This window comes from Lathyrus oleraceus, chromosome 3, assembly GCF_024323335.1.
Source record: "Lathyrus oleraceus cultivar Zhongwan6 chromosome 3, CAAS_Psat_ZW6_1.0, whole genome shotgun sequence".
Lineage (NCBI taxonomy): Eukaryota > Viridiplantae > Streptophyta > Magnoliopsida > Fabales > Fabaceae > Lathyrus > Lathyrus oleraceus.
The window spans coordinates 6,983,167-6,999,198 of record NC_066581.1 but is presented as its reverse complement, the minus strand read 5'-3'; the positions used below and the strand labels follow the sequence as shown (position 1 = coordinate 6,999,198).

Below are 16,032 nucleotides of genomic sequence, written 5' to 3'. Positions count from 1 at the left end.
CATTCAAGAAGGCACTTTTTACATCCATTTGGAACAGTTTAAACTTCAGAATACATGCCACTCCAAGCAATAGTCTAATGGACTCAAGGCGAGCTACAGGGGAAAATGTTTCATCAAAGTCAACTCCTTCAACTTGAGTGTATCCTTGTGCTACTAATCTTGCTTTATTTTTAGTAACCACCCCTTGTTCATCAGATTTATTCTTGTACACCCACTTTGTTCCAATGACATTTATTCCTTCAGGTCTTGGAACCAGTTCCCATACTTCATTTCTCTTGAATTGGCCTAACTCTTCCTGCATGGCATTGATCCAGAATTCATCAGTCAAGGTTTCCTTAACATTCCTAGGCTCAATCTTGGACACAAAACAGCCATATGAGATCACTTCCCTTGATCTAGTTGTGACCCCTTTATTTGGGTCTCCTATAATGAGATCTTTAGGATGATCCTTCTGAATTCTGATAGAGGGTCCCTTATTAATTTTGTCAGCTTCAGGTTCAGCTTGAGTGAGTTCACTCTCATTACCTTTTTTTAGGAAATCAACTGGGAGATCATTTAGGGATGTCTCAACATCGTTTGTGACATCAGTCTGCTGATCATCAACCACAACATTGATAGATTCCATCATTACTTTTGTTCTGGAATTAAAGACTCTAAATGCTCTGTTGTCTGCTGAGTAGCCCAGAAATATTCCTTCATCACTCTTGGGATCCATCTTCCTTCTTTGTTCACGATCAGTCAAGATATAACATTTACTACCAAACACATGGAAGCATTTGACTGTAGGTATTCTCCCTTTCCAGACTTCATATAAAGTAGTAGGAGTTCCTTTCTTTAAGGTTACTCTGTTGTGAACATAGCAGACTGTGTTCATAGCTTCAGCCCATAAGTGGTAGGGCAATTTCGTAGCATGAATCATAGCTCTGGCTAATTCTTGGAGAGTTCTATTTTTCCTTTCTACCACACCATTTTGCTGAGGAGTAATGGGAGATGAGAACTCATGACTAATTCCTTCTGATGCACAGAATCCAACAAATTTGCTATTCTCAAATTCATTCCCATGATCACTTCTGATTCTGATAACCTGGCTTTCTTTTTCTCTTTGAAGTCTTAGACAAAGATCTTTGAAGACTTCAAATACATCAGATTTTTCTCTTATAAAATTGACCCAGGTGTATCTGGAGAAGTCATCCACCACTACATAAGCATACTTCTTCCCACCAAGACTTTCCACCTGCATGGGTCCCATCAAGTCCATATGGAGAAGTTCCAGCACTCTGGAAGTGGTGTCATGTCTGAGCTTCTGATGTGACATCTTTGTTTGTTTTCGAATCTGACACTCCCCACAGACTCTTCCTCCATCATTCTTCAAGTTTGGAATTCCTCTTATAGCTTCAACAGATATAATCCTCTTCATTCCTTTAAGATGCAGATGGCCCAATTTTTGATACCATATCTTCACTTCTTCTTCTTTGGCTAGAGTACACATTGATGAATAACCAGTTTCTTGAGAACTCCATATATAGCAGTTGTCCTTAGACCTGACTCCTTTCATGATTACTTCATTTTCTTTATTAGTAATCAGACATTCAATTTTTGTGAAGTTTACAGTTAGACCTTGGTCACATAGTTGACTGATGCTTATTAGGTTTGCAGTCAGTCCCTTCACAAGTAGGACATTGTCAAGGTTAGGGACTCCAGGGAAGTTTAGCTTTCCAATCCCCTTGATTTCACCCTTTTCTCCATCACCAAAGGTTACATATCTGGTGGCATGAGGATGAAGGTCAGTTAGCAGCTTTTTGTTTCCAGTCATGTGTCTGAAGCACCCACTGTCAAAATACCAGTCTTCTTTGGCAGAGACTCTGAAGGAAGTGTGATCTATCAGGTTTGTAACACCAGTCCTAGGAACCCATTGTTTTCTGTTGACAGGTATGTGATGTTTGGGTCTAGGTTGATGATGAGAAGGACTAGGATAGCCATACAACTTATAACAGAATGGTTTTATGTGGCCAAATTTTCCACAGTAATGACATCTCCATCTTTGATGTTTTCCTTTCTGATGTCTTCCCTTATGATGTTGTGACATATGATGTGACATCTTTAGTTTGCTACCAGTGTGACTACACTCAGGTTTGGATTCATTGAACCCAAGGCCAGACTTGTCTCCTGCCATTTGTCCAGTCTGGAGAATTTTGTCTAAGGTGTCAGATCCATTGTTTAGCATTCTAACATACTTTGTCATCTCATCCAGTTTAGAATTCAAGAACACTACTTCAGTCTTCAACTTAGAGATGGTTTCTAAGTGTTTTGCCTTCTCATTCTCCAGTTGTGTTATCACTTTCTTCTGACTTTCAACTTGTTGACACACTTCTTCACTTCTGTGACACAACTTTCTGTAGGTAGTGGCTAACTCATCAAAGGTTACTTCATCATCACTTGAGTCTTCATCAGAACCCCATCTTCCAGTCAAGGCAGACACAAGATTTGCAGACTCTTCTGTTTCACTTTCATCAGACCAAGTAGCAGCAAGACTCTTCTTTTGTTTCTTGAGGTAGGTCCCACATTAAGCTCTAATGTGTCCATACCCATCACATTCATGGCACTGAACTCCTTTTCCTTCTTTGGACTTTTCATCAGATCTTGTTCTTCTTCCAGCATTATTGGACCTACTAATTTCAGATGAAATGTTCTTGACATTAGACTTAGACCTTACATCCATCTTTTTCAGAAGTTTGTTGAACTGTCTTCCCAGTAATGCTACATCATTTGCTAGATCTTCATCAGTATCTTGACCATTTTCTTCCTCTTTCTCTTCAGTGTTTGACATGAAGACTGTGCTTTTGACTTTCTTTTCAGATCCATCACACATTCCCAACTCAAATGTTTGGAGGGATTCGATTATCTCATCAACTCTCATATTAGAAATGTCTTGAGACTCTTCTATGGCTGTTACTTTCATGGCAAATCTCTTAGGATGTGACCTGAGTATTTTCCTCACTAGTTTTTCATCTGACATCTTCTCACCCAGAGCTCTTGAGGCATTAGCAATTTCAAGGATATTCATATGAAATTCATGAATATTTTCATCTTCTTTCATCCTCAAATTTTCAAACTTGGTAGTGAGCAGCTGCAATCTAGACATCTTCACTCTAGAGGTGCCTTCGTGAGTGGTTTTGAGAATATTCCAAGCATCTTTAGCCACCTCACAGTTGTTTACCAATCTGAAGATGTTCTTATCTACCCCCATTGAATATATATTTCAATGCTTTAGAGTTCCCAAGGTCTAAATCATCCTCCTTCTTGGTCCATTATTCCCCAGCCTTCTTATCAGTTGTACATTCTCCTTCCTTAGTAATAACTGGATGTTCCCAACCTGTTAAAACAACCTTCCAAGCCTTATTATCCAAAGATTTTAGGAAGGCTACCATTCTAGGTTTCCAGTAGTCATAGTTGGATCCATCCAGAATAGGTGGTCTGTGAACAAATCCTCCGTCTCTATCCATAGTACCAGAAAGTAACGTCCCTAGATCTCACCCAGAACCAGAGCAGGATGCTTGCTCTGATACCAATTGAAATTCTGGTATCAGATATGAGATGTCGAAGGTAATGTCACGACACTAATATCTAAACAATACAAACAGGATAAAAGATAAAGAACAGTAATGCAAGAGACACAAGCAATTGTTAACCCAGTTCGGTGCAAACTCACCTATGTCTGGGGACTACCAAGCCAGGAAGGAAATCCACTAAACAGAATTAAAGACTCTCAGTAAACAACTTCAAGTTACAGTCTTTTCACCTAATCTATACTCGTGTGACTTCTACCTAAAAACTCTTAGATATGAGATCCTACTCACTCCCCCTCAATCACAACAGTGATATAAAACAAGAATTACAATGAAAAGAAGACACTCTTCAAAGACACATACTTGATCTTGCTTAAAAGCTTCAATCAAGTAAACACACACTCATGCTTCAAAGCTTAGAGTGGACAAATTACAACTCAAAAATCAGTCCAATTCAATCATCTATGGATGAATGAATGGCTTACAATATACACGACCACACAAGACTAAAACCCTTATTCTCTCTCAATATTTCATTCGTTATTTCTTGTGTATAAAACCAGGTTTTCCATGTCCTTTATATAGAAGTGTTTGGCTGGGCTTGGACATCATAAAAACCCTAAAACTATTTTCCATTCATATCTTCTCATGACAGCTGATTATATCTCGTTGGAAAATAATTCAATCTGGTTGTAATTACTGATTGAGGGCGCGTTCAATCATCTCTTCAATCATACATAGATTAGCATAAAAAACGCAATCACACAATACATAACATTCATACTGAATGTTCTGTATACAGATGTCATGACATCGGGTCTGACATCTCAGTAAAATCCTGCATATTCACATTTTAAACACCCTGCAGGTACATGTTATCTTATGTCAAGACAACACTTGTGAACACTCTAGGTTTTACCAAAATTGCTTCCAACACATAGAACCAACAAAGAGGCTTTGTCAGTGGGTCATCAATATTGTCAAGTGTAAGTACTCTGCATATTTTCACATCTCCTTTATCTATTATCTCTCGAATGAGGTGATAATGCTTAAGTATATGTTTGGATCGCTGGTGAGATCTATGCTCCTTAGCTTGTGCGATAGCACCATTGTTATCACAATAGAGACCAATGGGATCCACAATGCTAGGAACTATGCCAAGTTCACTAATGAACTTTTTGATCCAAACAGCTTCCTTTGTTGCACTTGAGGCAACAATATACTCGACCTCAGTTGTAGAATCAGCAACCGTATCTTGCTTTGAACTTTTCCAGCTCACAGCGTCACCGTTTAAGCAAAACATATAACCAGATTGCGATCTAAAGTCATCCTTATCTGTCTGGAAGCTAGCATCGGTGTATCCAATTACAGCAAGCTCTTCCTGACCTCCATATATCAAGAATGAGTCCTTAGTCCTTTTCAAATACTTAAGGATATACTTGACAGCTACCCAATGAGCATCACCGGGATCAGATTGGTACCTACTCGTTGCACTTAAAGCATACGAGACATCTGGTCGAGTACATAACATGGCATACATGATAGATCCTATTGCAAATGCATATGGAATCTTATTCATGCGATCCCTTTCTTCCTTAGTTGAAGGGGATTGTGTTTTTGATAGACACAAGTCCTGTTGCATAGGTATGAATCCTTTCTTGGAATCATGCATATTAAAGTGTCTCAGGACTTTGTCTATGTATGTACTCTGACTTAGGCCAAGCAGTTTTTGTGATCTATCTCTATGGATCCTGATTCCTAATATATAGGCTGCTTCACCTAGGTCCTTCATAGAAAAGCATTTCCCCAACCAAGACTTTACTTGTTGCAGGCTAGGGACATTATTTCCAATGAGTAATATGTCGTCTACATATAATACTAGGAAAACGATCATGCTCCCACTAACCTTCTTATAGACACAAGGCTCATCTTCGTTCTCGATGAATCCATATTGTTTTACTGTTTCATCAAAAACGAAGATTCCAGCTTTTGGAAGCTTGCTTCAATCCACAGATTGATCTTTGTAACTTACATATCTTTTGGGCTTCTTCTGGTATGTCAAATCCTTCAGGTTGTGTCATGTACACGTCCTCAAGAAGATTCTCATTAAGGAAAGCAATTTTGACATCCATCTGCCATATTTCATAATCATGATATGCAGCGATAGCAAGTAAAATCCGAACAAATTTAAGCATTGCAACTGGTGAAAAGTTTCATCATAGTTAACCCCATGAATTTGTTTATATCCTTTTGAAATCAGTCTGGCCTTATAGGTATGTACCTTACCATCCATGTCAGTCTTCTTTTTGAAGACCCACTTGCATCCTACTGGGTTAACTCCTATAGGAGGCTCTAATATTTATGTACAGTTTTACTGTTCCCGTCAATGTTTATATACGATTTTATTGTTCCCGATATTATTCATCGTATTTGTGAACAATGCATACGGTGTAAATGTATGTTTGAATGTAAGAATATTAATGTTTATCTTATGACAATCTCTCAAATATAAAGGTAATGAATATGACTCAAAGTTACGCGGTAAGTCAGAGTAAATTGTTTGTGTCAATCATTTTTATCTTCTCTTTAATATACAGCATTCGTGTTTGACTTAAAAAAGTTTAAACAAAATAAATAAACTAACGTTAATTTAAACAATTCAAACTCACTTTGTTGTGTTTTCACCTTCTTCAACTATATGTATCACATCAAAGATAATAATTATCTATTTTGCCTTTTGATAATGAAAACTCATCAATAACTAATATATAATTGAATAAAATCAACATTTTTCTTTTATTTATAATATTTTTTAAAGCTAAGCAAAATGGTAAATTTTTACATATATTATGGTAATTAAAGAGTAACTCATAAAAATAATTCAGTAAAACTATACGAGGTCCATTAGTCAATTATTGTTTTCCTTAATACTATTGTTAATTTATAATGAAGGGAATACTAACTAAATAAAGAGACTTTTTAGATTATATTATAAACTTATAATATCTATATTTAATTTCTCTATCTATTTTAATATATATCATTTAAAAATGTTAACATATAATAAAATATGTAACTCACAAGAAAATATTAAATTTTATTGAGTTATTTATATTTATATTTTATTATAATAAAGTTTTTAAAATAATATAGATAGTATTTATTAAATAGTGTAATTAATAATTAATTAATATTATATTAAAAATGAAAAATAGTATTATTTAAAACAAAATTGTTTTTGCTAAAAGTAACATTTATTGGAACAATTTGTTGAGTAGCTAATATTCAACCATTAATTTCGTACTCTGTTGAGCAATAACTGCAAAGTATATACTCCTATTTCATGGTCAACCAAATTAATAAAAATACAGAACAGTTGAACGAGGTCGGTGAGCTATGCCTACATTACATACATATAGGAATGGTTGGACAAATTGAACACTCAGTCTGAAACAGCAATTTTGATAAAAAAAAATTAATTAGAAAATAAATGTTTTGTATAAAAAAATAGGTCATTTTAATGAGTTTGGCCAAATAAATATTAAATCAATCAAATTTATCCGTCAAATTGATATAATTAAATTTAATAAAAGTTAAATTTTTAACGATTGAAATTGAACCTTTAAAATGAAACTAAGATTTAAATTGGTTCTAAATTTTTGATCCGATATTGACCCAATCTGATTGATGGTCTAGCCCTACTTATAAGAAATTAGTTTATTTTAATTTTTAAAAAAATTGAAATTTATTTTATTAACTAAAAGAATAATTTTTACATTCTTTAACATAAATCTACAATATTGAATATTAAAATAGAGTCGAAATTATAATTTTTTCAAAATGATATATCTTGAAAATGATTTTTATGAAAAATTATTTAAAATAGATTTAAATTTAAGTTTTTTTATTAATTTTGATATACAAAAATAACTATAGAAAAAAGATGAAATATCTAAAATAACATTTTAAGAATGACAATTTAAATAAGTTATTTATTTTAAGTTTTTTTTTAAATTGTTTATAAATTTTGTTTAAACAAAAATATGTAATATTATGAAAATCATTTTTTTTAAAAAAGTTGAAACAAACAGGCCTTTAGTCTCTAATAAAATTTAATTATTCTCTTTAGTTCTTCACATTTGATTTGTCAGTAAAAGTTTTATATGTTTTCTATGTTCGAGACTGTCAGAAACCATGGCGTTAGAACTACGAAAATCAGCAAGAAAGTGATCTATCTGGCAGGTTGTTGGAGTAGCGGTGGTGGTCGGGCGGCATGGAAATTATGGTAATATAGGTGGATTGTAGATTTCGGGTCTGGGGAAGGGTTGATTCGCGGACCTGTTGGATGATGGGTCGTGTTTTTTTACCCTTTTTGGATCTTTTAGGTTTCTAGGATTATATTCTTAGAATTTAACCGACCTTTTGGAGGTATTTAAGTGGAACTTAGAGAGGTAATGATATAAATTATGTGGAGTGTATTCTTAGAATTTTGAAGAACTTTAGAGATATCTAAGGGGGTTGAGAGACAATTCTAAGCATGTTAAGTTTGTGTGATTCATATATAGAAAGTTGGAAAATTTGAGAAATATTTGGGTATAAAATATGGTTTGTTCTTGAGAACTTGGAAGACTATTTTTTTTCTAACTTATTTGTAATCTCTTAGCCATGGTCACTCCACCTCGATCTTCTTCGACTCGTCAAAATGTGTTAACCACACTCTTCGACCAGTCATATGATTCGAGCAACCTGTGTCGAGGAATCATGTCTTGGAGTCGACTTGATCATCTGTAACTGCAGCCATAAGCACCATACCATCAGAATCATTTGAATCTTGACGTGCAAGATTTGCTCCTTTAGCATCCTTGCCTTTTGTCGCTCCTTATCCTTCTTGTACCAACAATTATTTGTCAAGTGACCCCATTTTTCACAGTTATATCATTGCACACTTTTGTTCTCATGTTTGTCTTTTTGATATGAGGTTCCTTCTCCTCTTTTCGATGATTCAGAAGCCTTATCATCAACCTTATGCTTTTGAAGATTCACCCAAGACTTCTTGCTCTGAGTCTTGCTTGTCTCTTTTTCTCTTAAACTTATTGGAACCATCATGTTTCTTTCATGTCTGGATCTGCAATGCTTGTATTGAATCTTGAACCCTTTTTCTCTCGATAATCCTTAGCTCATGTGCCTCCAACGAACCAATCAAATCTTCCAATTTCATGGTTTCAAGATTGTTGAATTATTGAATGGCTATGATAACATGATCAAAGTGAGAGGTCAATGTACGCATTATCTTCCCAATTATCATCTTATCAGTTAGGGTTTCACCACAACCTTTCATGCGATGAACATGATTCTTCACTTTGAGACATAGCATACAATCTTTTCATCTACTCTCATCTGCAGTAGCTCATACTTTCGTCTCAATGTCTGCAACTTAACAACTTTAACCTTCTCATCACCTTCATAATACTTTACAAGAATATCCCATGCCTCATTCGTCGATTCAGCATGAGAAATTCGATCAAAATTCATCACATCTACTATAAATTTAATACATAACGCAGTCTTGCAATCTTTCTTCTTCGCATCCTTATGAGTAACTCTCTGAGCATCATTTGTGTTTTGAGCAAGCTTAGGGACACCACTAGTAATCACTTCTATTCTTGAAAATCAAACAATGATTGCATCTGTTTTCTCCAACGAATCCAATTTTTGCCATCAAAATTTTGAAGAGAATTGAGAATATCATTGCTACCATTCATCTTTGCAACGAACACGATTCACGATCCCCGGAAACACGACCAAGGATGTGCATATATACATGAGAGAGAGAGAAAGTTGTTATTGTTGAATTACATTATATACATGTATATATATACAAATAACAAGCCTCCAACTCAAGTAAGTAACTTAGACTTGGATTTTGTAGTAATTTTACAAATATGGAAGAATACAACATGTATTAAATTTTAATGGAAAGTAAATTTAAAATGTTTAAATCTTGTATAGACCAATAACATATTTAAGTTATCAAAGTAATTAAACGAATTCGTTGGCCTAAATCAAAGTTTCGACCGATGAAGATATACATAAGATAATTAACTTTAGACGCATAAAAGTCAAATATTATCTAACTCCACCATCCATCACCAAACTGGCTTGCATTTATGGGTTCAGCCCAACAATTGAGAACTCTTTTCCTCGGTTTCCTACATCCAACTTGCTAAATGAATATTGAAATAAGCAAAATACAATTAATAAAAAATATATTTAATGAAAAAATATAAGGTTAATTACACTTTTAGTCTCTTATTTTATCTTATTTTATTCACAAAATTAGTTTTTTATATTTTCAAATCAAATAATTTTGAATATTTTTTTCATAATTTTGAATTAAAATTGTTAATTTGTTTATTTTTAAATGATATATCATTTATAAAACTTAATAAATCATCATATATATATATATATATATATATATATATATATATATATATATATATATATATATATATATATATATATATATATATATATATATATATAAATTTGTGAAATATTATAAATAAAAATATAATTTAAAAACAGACACTTCATCGATAATATGTAAAAAAGTTTGAAGGAATCAAACCGATTTGATTTTAAAATAGAATGAATAATTTGGTTAATTATATAAAATAAGGTAACTGAAATTGTAATTTAGCCAAAAAAAAGAGTGAATTTAATTAAAAAATGAATTTGTTTCTTAGAGAAATTTGACGTAGCAAAATGGTAAAGTAAAAATTGTAAAAGTAATTTAAATAAAATACAACATCATCAATGATATAAAATTCCTTAATAAAATTGTCAAAGTAACTAAAAAAAACTATAATACTTTCTCTGTTTTATTCTAAGATGCTTTGAGGATTTTTTTTATTAAATTATAGATCTTTTTATAATATTAATAAATTTTATTTTTTAAATATTAATTATTCTCTTTTTTATTAATTTTTTAAATTTATCATTTTAATATCATTATTATAGGACAATTTTACAAAAAAAATATAATTATTTTTTTATATAACAATGATTATATTTTTTAACATGCCTAAAAATGTAGAACATAATTTATAATAAAAATTAAAATAGCATCACATTAATACAAAATATTACTTTATCATTAAATAAAATACTCCCTCTATAAAAAAATCATCTTTAATCAAAATGTATTCTTTTTAATTTTATCTCTACTTTTTATTTTTAAAAAATATAAAAATATGAAGAAAAAAATAAAAATATAACTAGAATAATGACATTTAACATAATAAATATATGTGCTTTTTTTTTTCTTATATTTAACATTATTGAATTTTTTTGTTTGCTTATATTTTAGACAAAAGGGAGTTTGTGAGTTGTATAAATATTACATAATGTTGACTGTTGAAGATATGATAGTGAACCAAATTGAAAATATGTTTATTATAAAGGGTAATGCTACATGTGTTCTAAGGAAATATGATAAGAATTAAATTTAAAAAATATATTTTAAAAATTGTCTATTAAATTTATTATAAATATATAATTAATCTTTTTATTAATTTTTTCAAGATAAATTTTTTAATTATAGATTCTTTAACATGTATCGTACTGATATTAATATTACCCTATTAAAAAAGTACAATTAAAAAAGCTATATGAAAGATAATCCTCCGAATTAATAGTAACATAGAATGCATTTTGCTAATTACAAATCATAATAGTTTGTGAGTTGTGTGACATATGAGTGATTATAAATAACACAACATTGATCATATTTATTTTTCAAACTTCAAAAAGAAAAAAAAAATTGAAACTTTTGTTATTATGTGAACACTGTACTACTCCTTAATATCATTAATTGTTCCTTAATGACCAGCCACCAACAACCACCCGCTTTCCCATCAATTTCCCTTCCATCTCTGCCTTGCCAACTGCTGCACGATACCCACAAATTTTGGAATCATTTTTTTATTCATTTTCTCCTTTTTATTATCAAACACAATCACATCAAAAAAAAACAGATGTTATATCATGACAGCTCAGTTAATATATACATTGTGCGATAATATAGATTTTCGAATATATGGTTTCTGGAAGAAAAAAATGAAAAATAAAAACCAAATAGAAACAAAACAAAGTCTCCCACCACTTTCTTACACTCTATTGTCTTTTCACTATCCAATTCCATCACGCTATATCCTCAATCGGTGGTTACTTTTCTTTCGTGACTTGAAAAAAATAACACCTTTTACCCACGATAGTTACCGTAGCTAACTAGAGTAACTAGCTTAGTACTAGTACTTATCAATTAATTAATGTAAATCATAATTAAATAATTAATAAGTCCATTGTCCATAATAATGGTGGTTCAATTTTGTGCAAGTAGTTGACCCATATATCCATAATCCATCTTTCTTTAAACTACTTTTTCAAAATTAATTTCACGTGATTAAAATAATACTACCTTTCTTGTAGTTAATAGCCAAAGTCCCATGTGGTTTAACTATACATTCATTGAAAAATGAAAATTGCAGGCTAATTAATTTGGTTAAGTTAGGCTATGTTTGTTAGAAAAGAAAGAATAACTATTGAAATATTTTATTATGATTAGAAAATTAAAATTGAGAAAAAATAGTAATAAACTATAAAATTCAAGTGATTTCGGACTTTTTTTTTATATTATGAAAAATGAAAATGAAAATGAAAAGCAAAAGGAAAGTTTCCATTTAAGCAATTATTGTAATTTTCCCATTAAAGAAGCTACGTTTTCAGCTTCTTCCAACCGCGATTCCCCGGCTTTATAAATTGACGATACCGCAATTCTTTTTCAGAAACATCACAATCTCAATTCATAAGAACCGCTTTCAAAGACAAGTACATAACCAAACAAAGCCAAAATATATACACATTGAAGAATCACTTCTAGAGAGGGTGTAGAAAGTAATTTAGATATGGATAAAGAGAATCTGACGGCGGAGATGAATTTCAAAGACTCAACCTCCGCCGTGATAAAAATTCGGCGACGGTTGCCGGATTTACTACAGACGGTGAAGCTGAAATACGTCAAGCTAGGATACGGCTATTCATGCAACGCTACCACCATTCTCATTTTCACTCTCGTAGTTCCTCTCTTACTCTTCCTCGCCGTTCAATTTCAACTCACCGATCTGAAACTCGACCGGCTCTCAGAGCTCTGGTCAAACCACACTTTTCAACTTGACGCGGATACGGCCGTCGGTTCCATCATTCTCCTCTTCCTCTTTGCTTTGTACTACGCGAAACGGTCTCCGCCGATATACTTAGTCGATTTCGCGTGCTACAAACCGGAAAAAGAACGGAAGATAACAGTGGAATCGTTCGTCGAAATGTTAGACGATAGCGGCAAATTCGGAGAAGAAACACTTCAATTCCAACGCAGAATTTTATCAAGAGCAGGTTTAGGCGACGAAACGTCTCTACCGAACGGAATAACTTCCCGTCCGCCAAATCTATGTATGGAAGAAGCGCGTTCAGAAGCAGAATCAGTAATGTTCGGAGCATTAGACGCGCTTTTCGCTAAAACAGGTGTTAATCCAAGAGATATCGATATTCTTGTAGTGAATTGTAGCTTATTCAATCCAACGCCTTCGCTTTCTGCTATGATTGTGAATCATTATAAGCTCAGAACTGACATAAAAAGCTATAATCTCGGTGGAATGGGCTGTAGTGCAGGTCTTATTTCGATCGATCTTGCGAAGGATCTTCTGAAAGCGAATCCAAATTCGTATGCAGTGGTTTTAAGCACTGAGAATTTGACATTGAATTGGTATTTCGGAAACGACCGATCAATGCTTCTTTCGAATTGCATTTTTCGAATGGGTGGTGCTGCTATACTGTTATCGAATAAACCATCGGATTTTACTCGGTCTAAGTATAAGCTGGTTCACACGGTTCGAACTCATAAAGGAGGTGATGATAAGAACTATAACTGTGTTTATCAGAGAGAAGATGAGAATGGGAAAGTCGGTGTTTCGTTAGCCAGAGAATTAATGGCGGTTGCTGGTGATGCTTTGAAAACAAACATAACAACATTGGGTCCATTGGTTTTGCCATTTTCTGAACAGTTTATGTTTTTTCTGTCGTTGGTGAGAAGAAAAGTGTTGAAAGGTTCGCGTGTGAAGCCTTATATACCTGATTTCAAGCTTGCTTTTGAGCATTTCTGTATTCATGCTGGTGGAAGAGCTGTTCTTGATGAGATACAGAAGAATCTGCAACTGAGTGAGTGGCATATGGAGCCGTCGAGGATGACTCTGCATCGATTCGGGAACACGTCGAGTAGTTCTCTGTGGTATGAATTGGCTTATGCAGAGGCTAAGGGGCGCGTCGCGAAAGGGGATCGGGTATGGCAGATTGCGTTCGGGTCGGGTTTTAAATGTAACAGTGCGGTGTGGAAGGCGGTGCGGGACTTGCCGGTGGTCGGAGATTGGAGGGGTAATCCTTGGGATGATTCTGTTGAAAAGTATCCTGTTAGTGTGCCTGTTTCTGTTAGTACTTGAACTTTGTAAAACAGAATTGTTATATTTTTTTCTTCTTTTTTCTTTGGGTGGTTTGTTGTTATTATTAGTTGTTAATTCAATGTAACAAAAAAAAAGTATATTATTAATTATTGTTATTATTTTATAAGTACTTGTGAGTTAGTACATCATTGATTAAATGTGATTGATCATAGTTTATGTTCTATCTTGTATGATACTAGTACTAGTATAACTTAGAATGAGCATGCGTGGGTTCTCTATTTGGATACTATATCTCTATATATGTAGGAATCTACTAAAAGGGGGCAAAAATTCTCATTTTGAAACAACTAGGTTTGTGAACATGACTTTCCTTTTTGTATGTTGTTTCACATTTATAATGATTCTTAAAAGACACGGTACTTTTCAGGAGGAAAAAGATTCAACAAACAATCCACATTAATAAAAAAATTAAAACAATGACTAATCTAGTTTTTTATTATACAAAATAGTTTGGGATATTGTAGTGTCGATGAAGACGAATACAACTTAGATAAATATGTGTTAAATATGTGTTTGAAGAATTCGCAGACATAAAATTAAATCTCTAGACACTTTTAACAACGTGGAAAATGAGAAGTTGGAAGTTGGAGAATTTATGATAATATAAAAATTTGATGTAATTTTGTTAAACTTGATGAAAAACCAAACAAACACTAAGAGTTTTTTCAAAAAATACGGTGGCAACTCAATTTTGATTCGAACAAAATATCTCTAATCTATCACTCTCTTCTTCATTTTCAAAACTCAGATAAATTCATCCAAGTCAACTTATAGAATCTAGAATCGTTATTGAAATCCAAGTCATTGTAGGTTATAAAGTCATAAAATTTAGTTTTTCTCAATTTTTTTTTCTAAACTCATTCACAGATCGGAGGATGATAAAATAAACTATAATGAAATAGATTGAACAACCATGATAAAAATTGCTATGTTGATAAACAATGGTTGGATAGGTGTTCGGGACTATAATATTTCAAATAGGATTAAAACAATAGTGTAGCTCTGATCTTTATTAAGAGAATAAATTTATTTTGTTAAAGTCATTTAATAATCATTGTATCAAATCTATTATATAATATTGGGAGGCAGATTTAAGGTTTAGATACTTCAAGAAAATTTGGGCTAAGGCATTCTACTTAGGTTTGATTCTAAATTGAGATTAGAGGGATGATAGGATTTTAATTGGGTTAGGTGTTCAATTATGAGTCATTCTTTGACAGGATGGTTGATATTATTTGATTTTTCTGATGTCTTCAATGAACCATTCTTCGATGTCTTCAATGAACCATTCTTCGATAGGATGACTGGTATTATTTGATTTTTCGGATATCTTCGATGAACCACTCTTCGATAGGGTGGTTGGTATTATTTGATTTTTCGGATGTCTTCGATGAGCCACTCTTCGATAGGGTGGCTGATATTATTTGATTTTTCTGATGTTTTTGAAAACTAGAAAACAATCAACTGTGTCATATTCTTCAACAAAATTGAGTATATCTCCATATCAGCGATTATATGTGAGCTAAAATTACCCAAACAACTACTTGATGATTTTGGATGTCATTGTAAAATAATATGTTTATTTTGTAATAGTCAATATATTATATATATCATTTAAAATTCAATATTTTATAAAAGAGCAAAAACATATTAAAATTGATCGTCAGTCTTTCCTTTATTAATAACACGCTACAACTCACATACATCTTTTCGAAGCACAGTTTAAATTTTTGCTCCAACTTAAGAAGGGATATTGAGTAATGAGACTATATTATTAGCCGATAATAATAGTTTATATTTAAGAACTAATATATATTATTAGGAGATAGTAATAGCTTATATTTAAGAGTCGTTATTATCGATAAATAGAAAGAGCAGAAAATTTATGATGA

The 16,032-nt window shown here is 32.6% G+C and overlaps 1 protein-coding gene across 1 annotated transcript; it reads left to right on the top strand.

Moving 5' to 3' along the window:
- Positions 1-12,320: 12,320 nt before the first annotated feature.
- LOC127132074 (3-ketoacyl-CoA synthase 1) lies at positions 12,321-14,301 on the top strand. The gene has a single exon (XM_051060942.1). It carries the CDS (start codon positions 12,536-12,538, stop codon positions 14,117-14,119), a length of 1,584 nt encoding a protein of 527 aa, XP_050916899.1. The 5' UTR covers positions 12,321-12,535; the 3' UTR covers positions 14,120-14,301.
- The last annotated feature ends 1,731 nt before the right edge of the window (positions 14,302-16,032 follow it).

What these genes read in the sequence shown, in the direction of transcription:
- LOC127132074 (XM_051060942.1), top strand. Translation starts at nt 12,536, where the DNA reads ATGGATAAAGAGAATCTGACGGCGGAGATGAATTTCAAAGACTCAACC.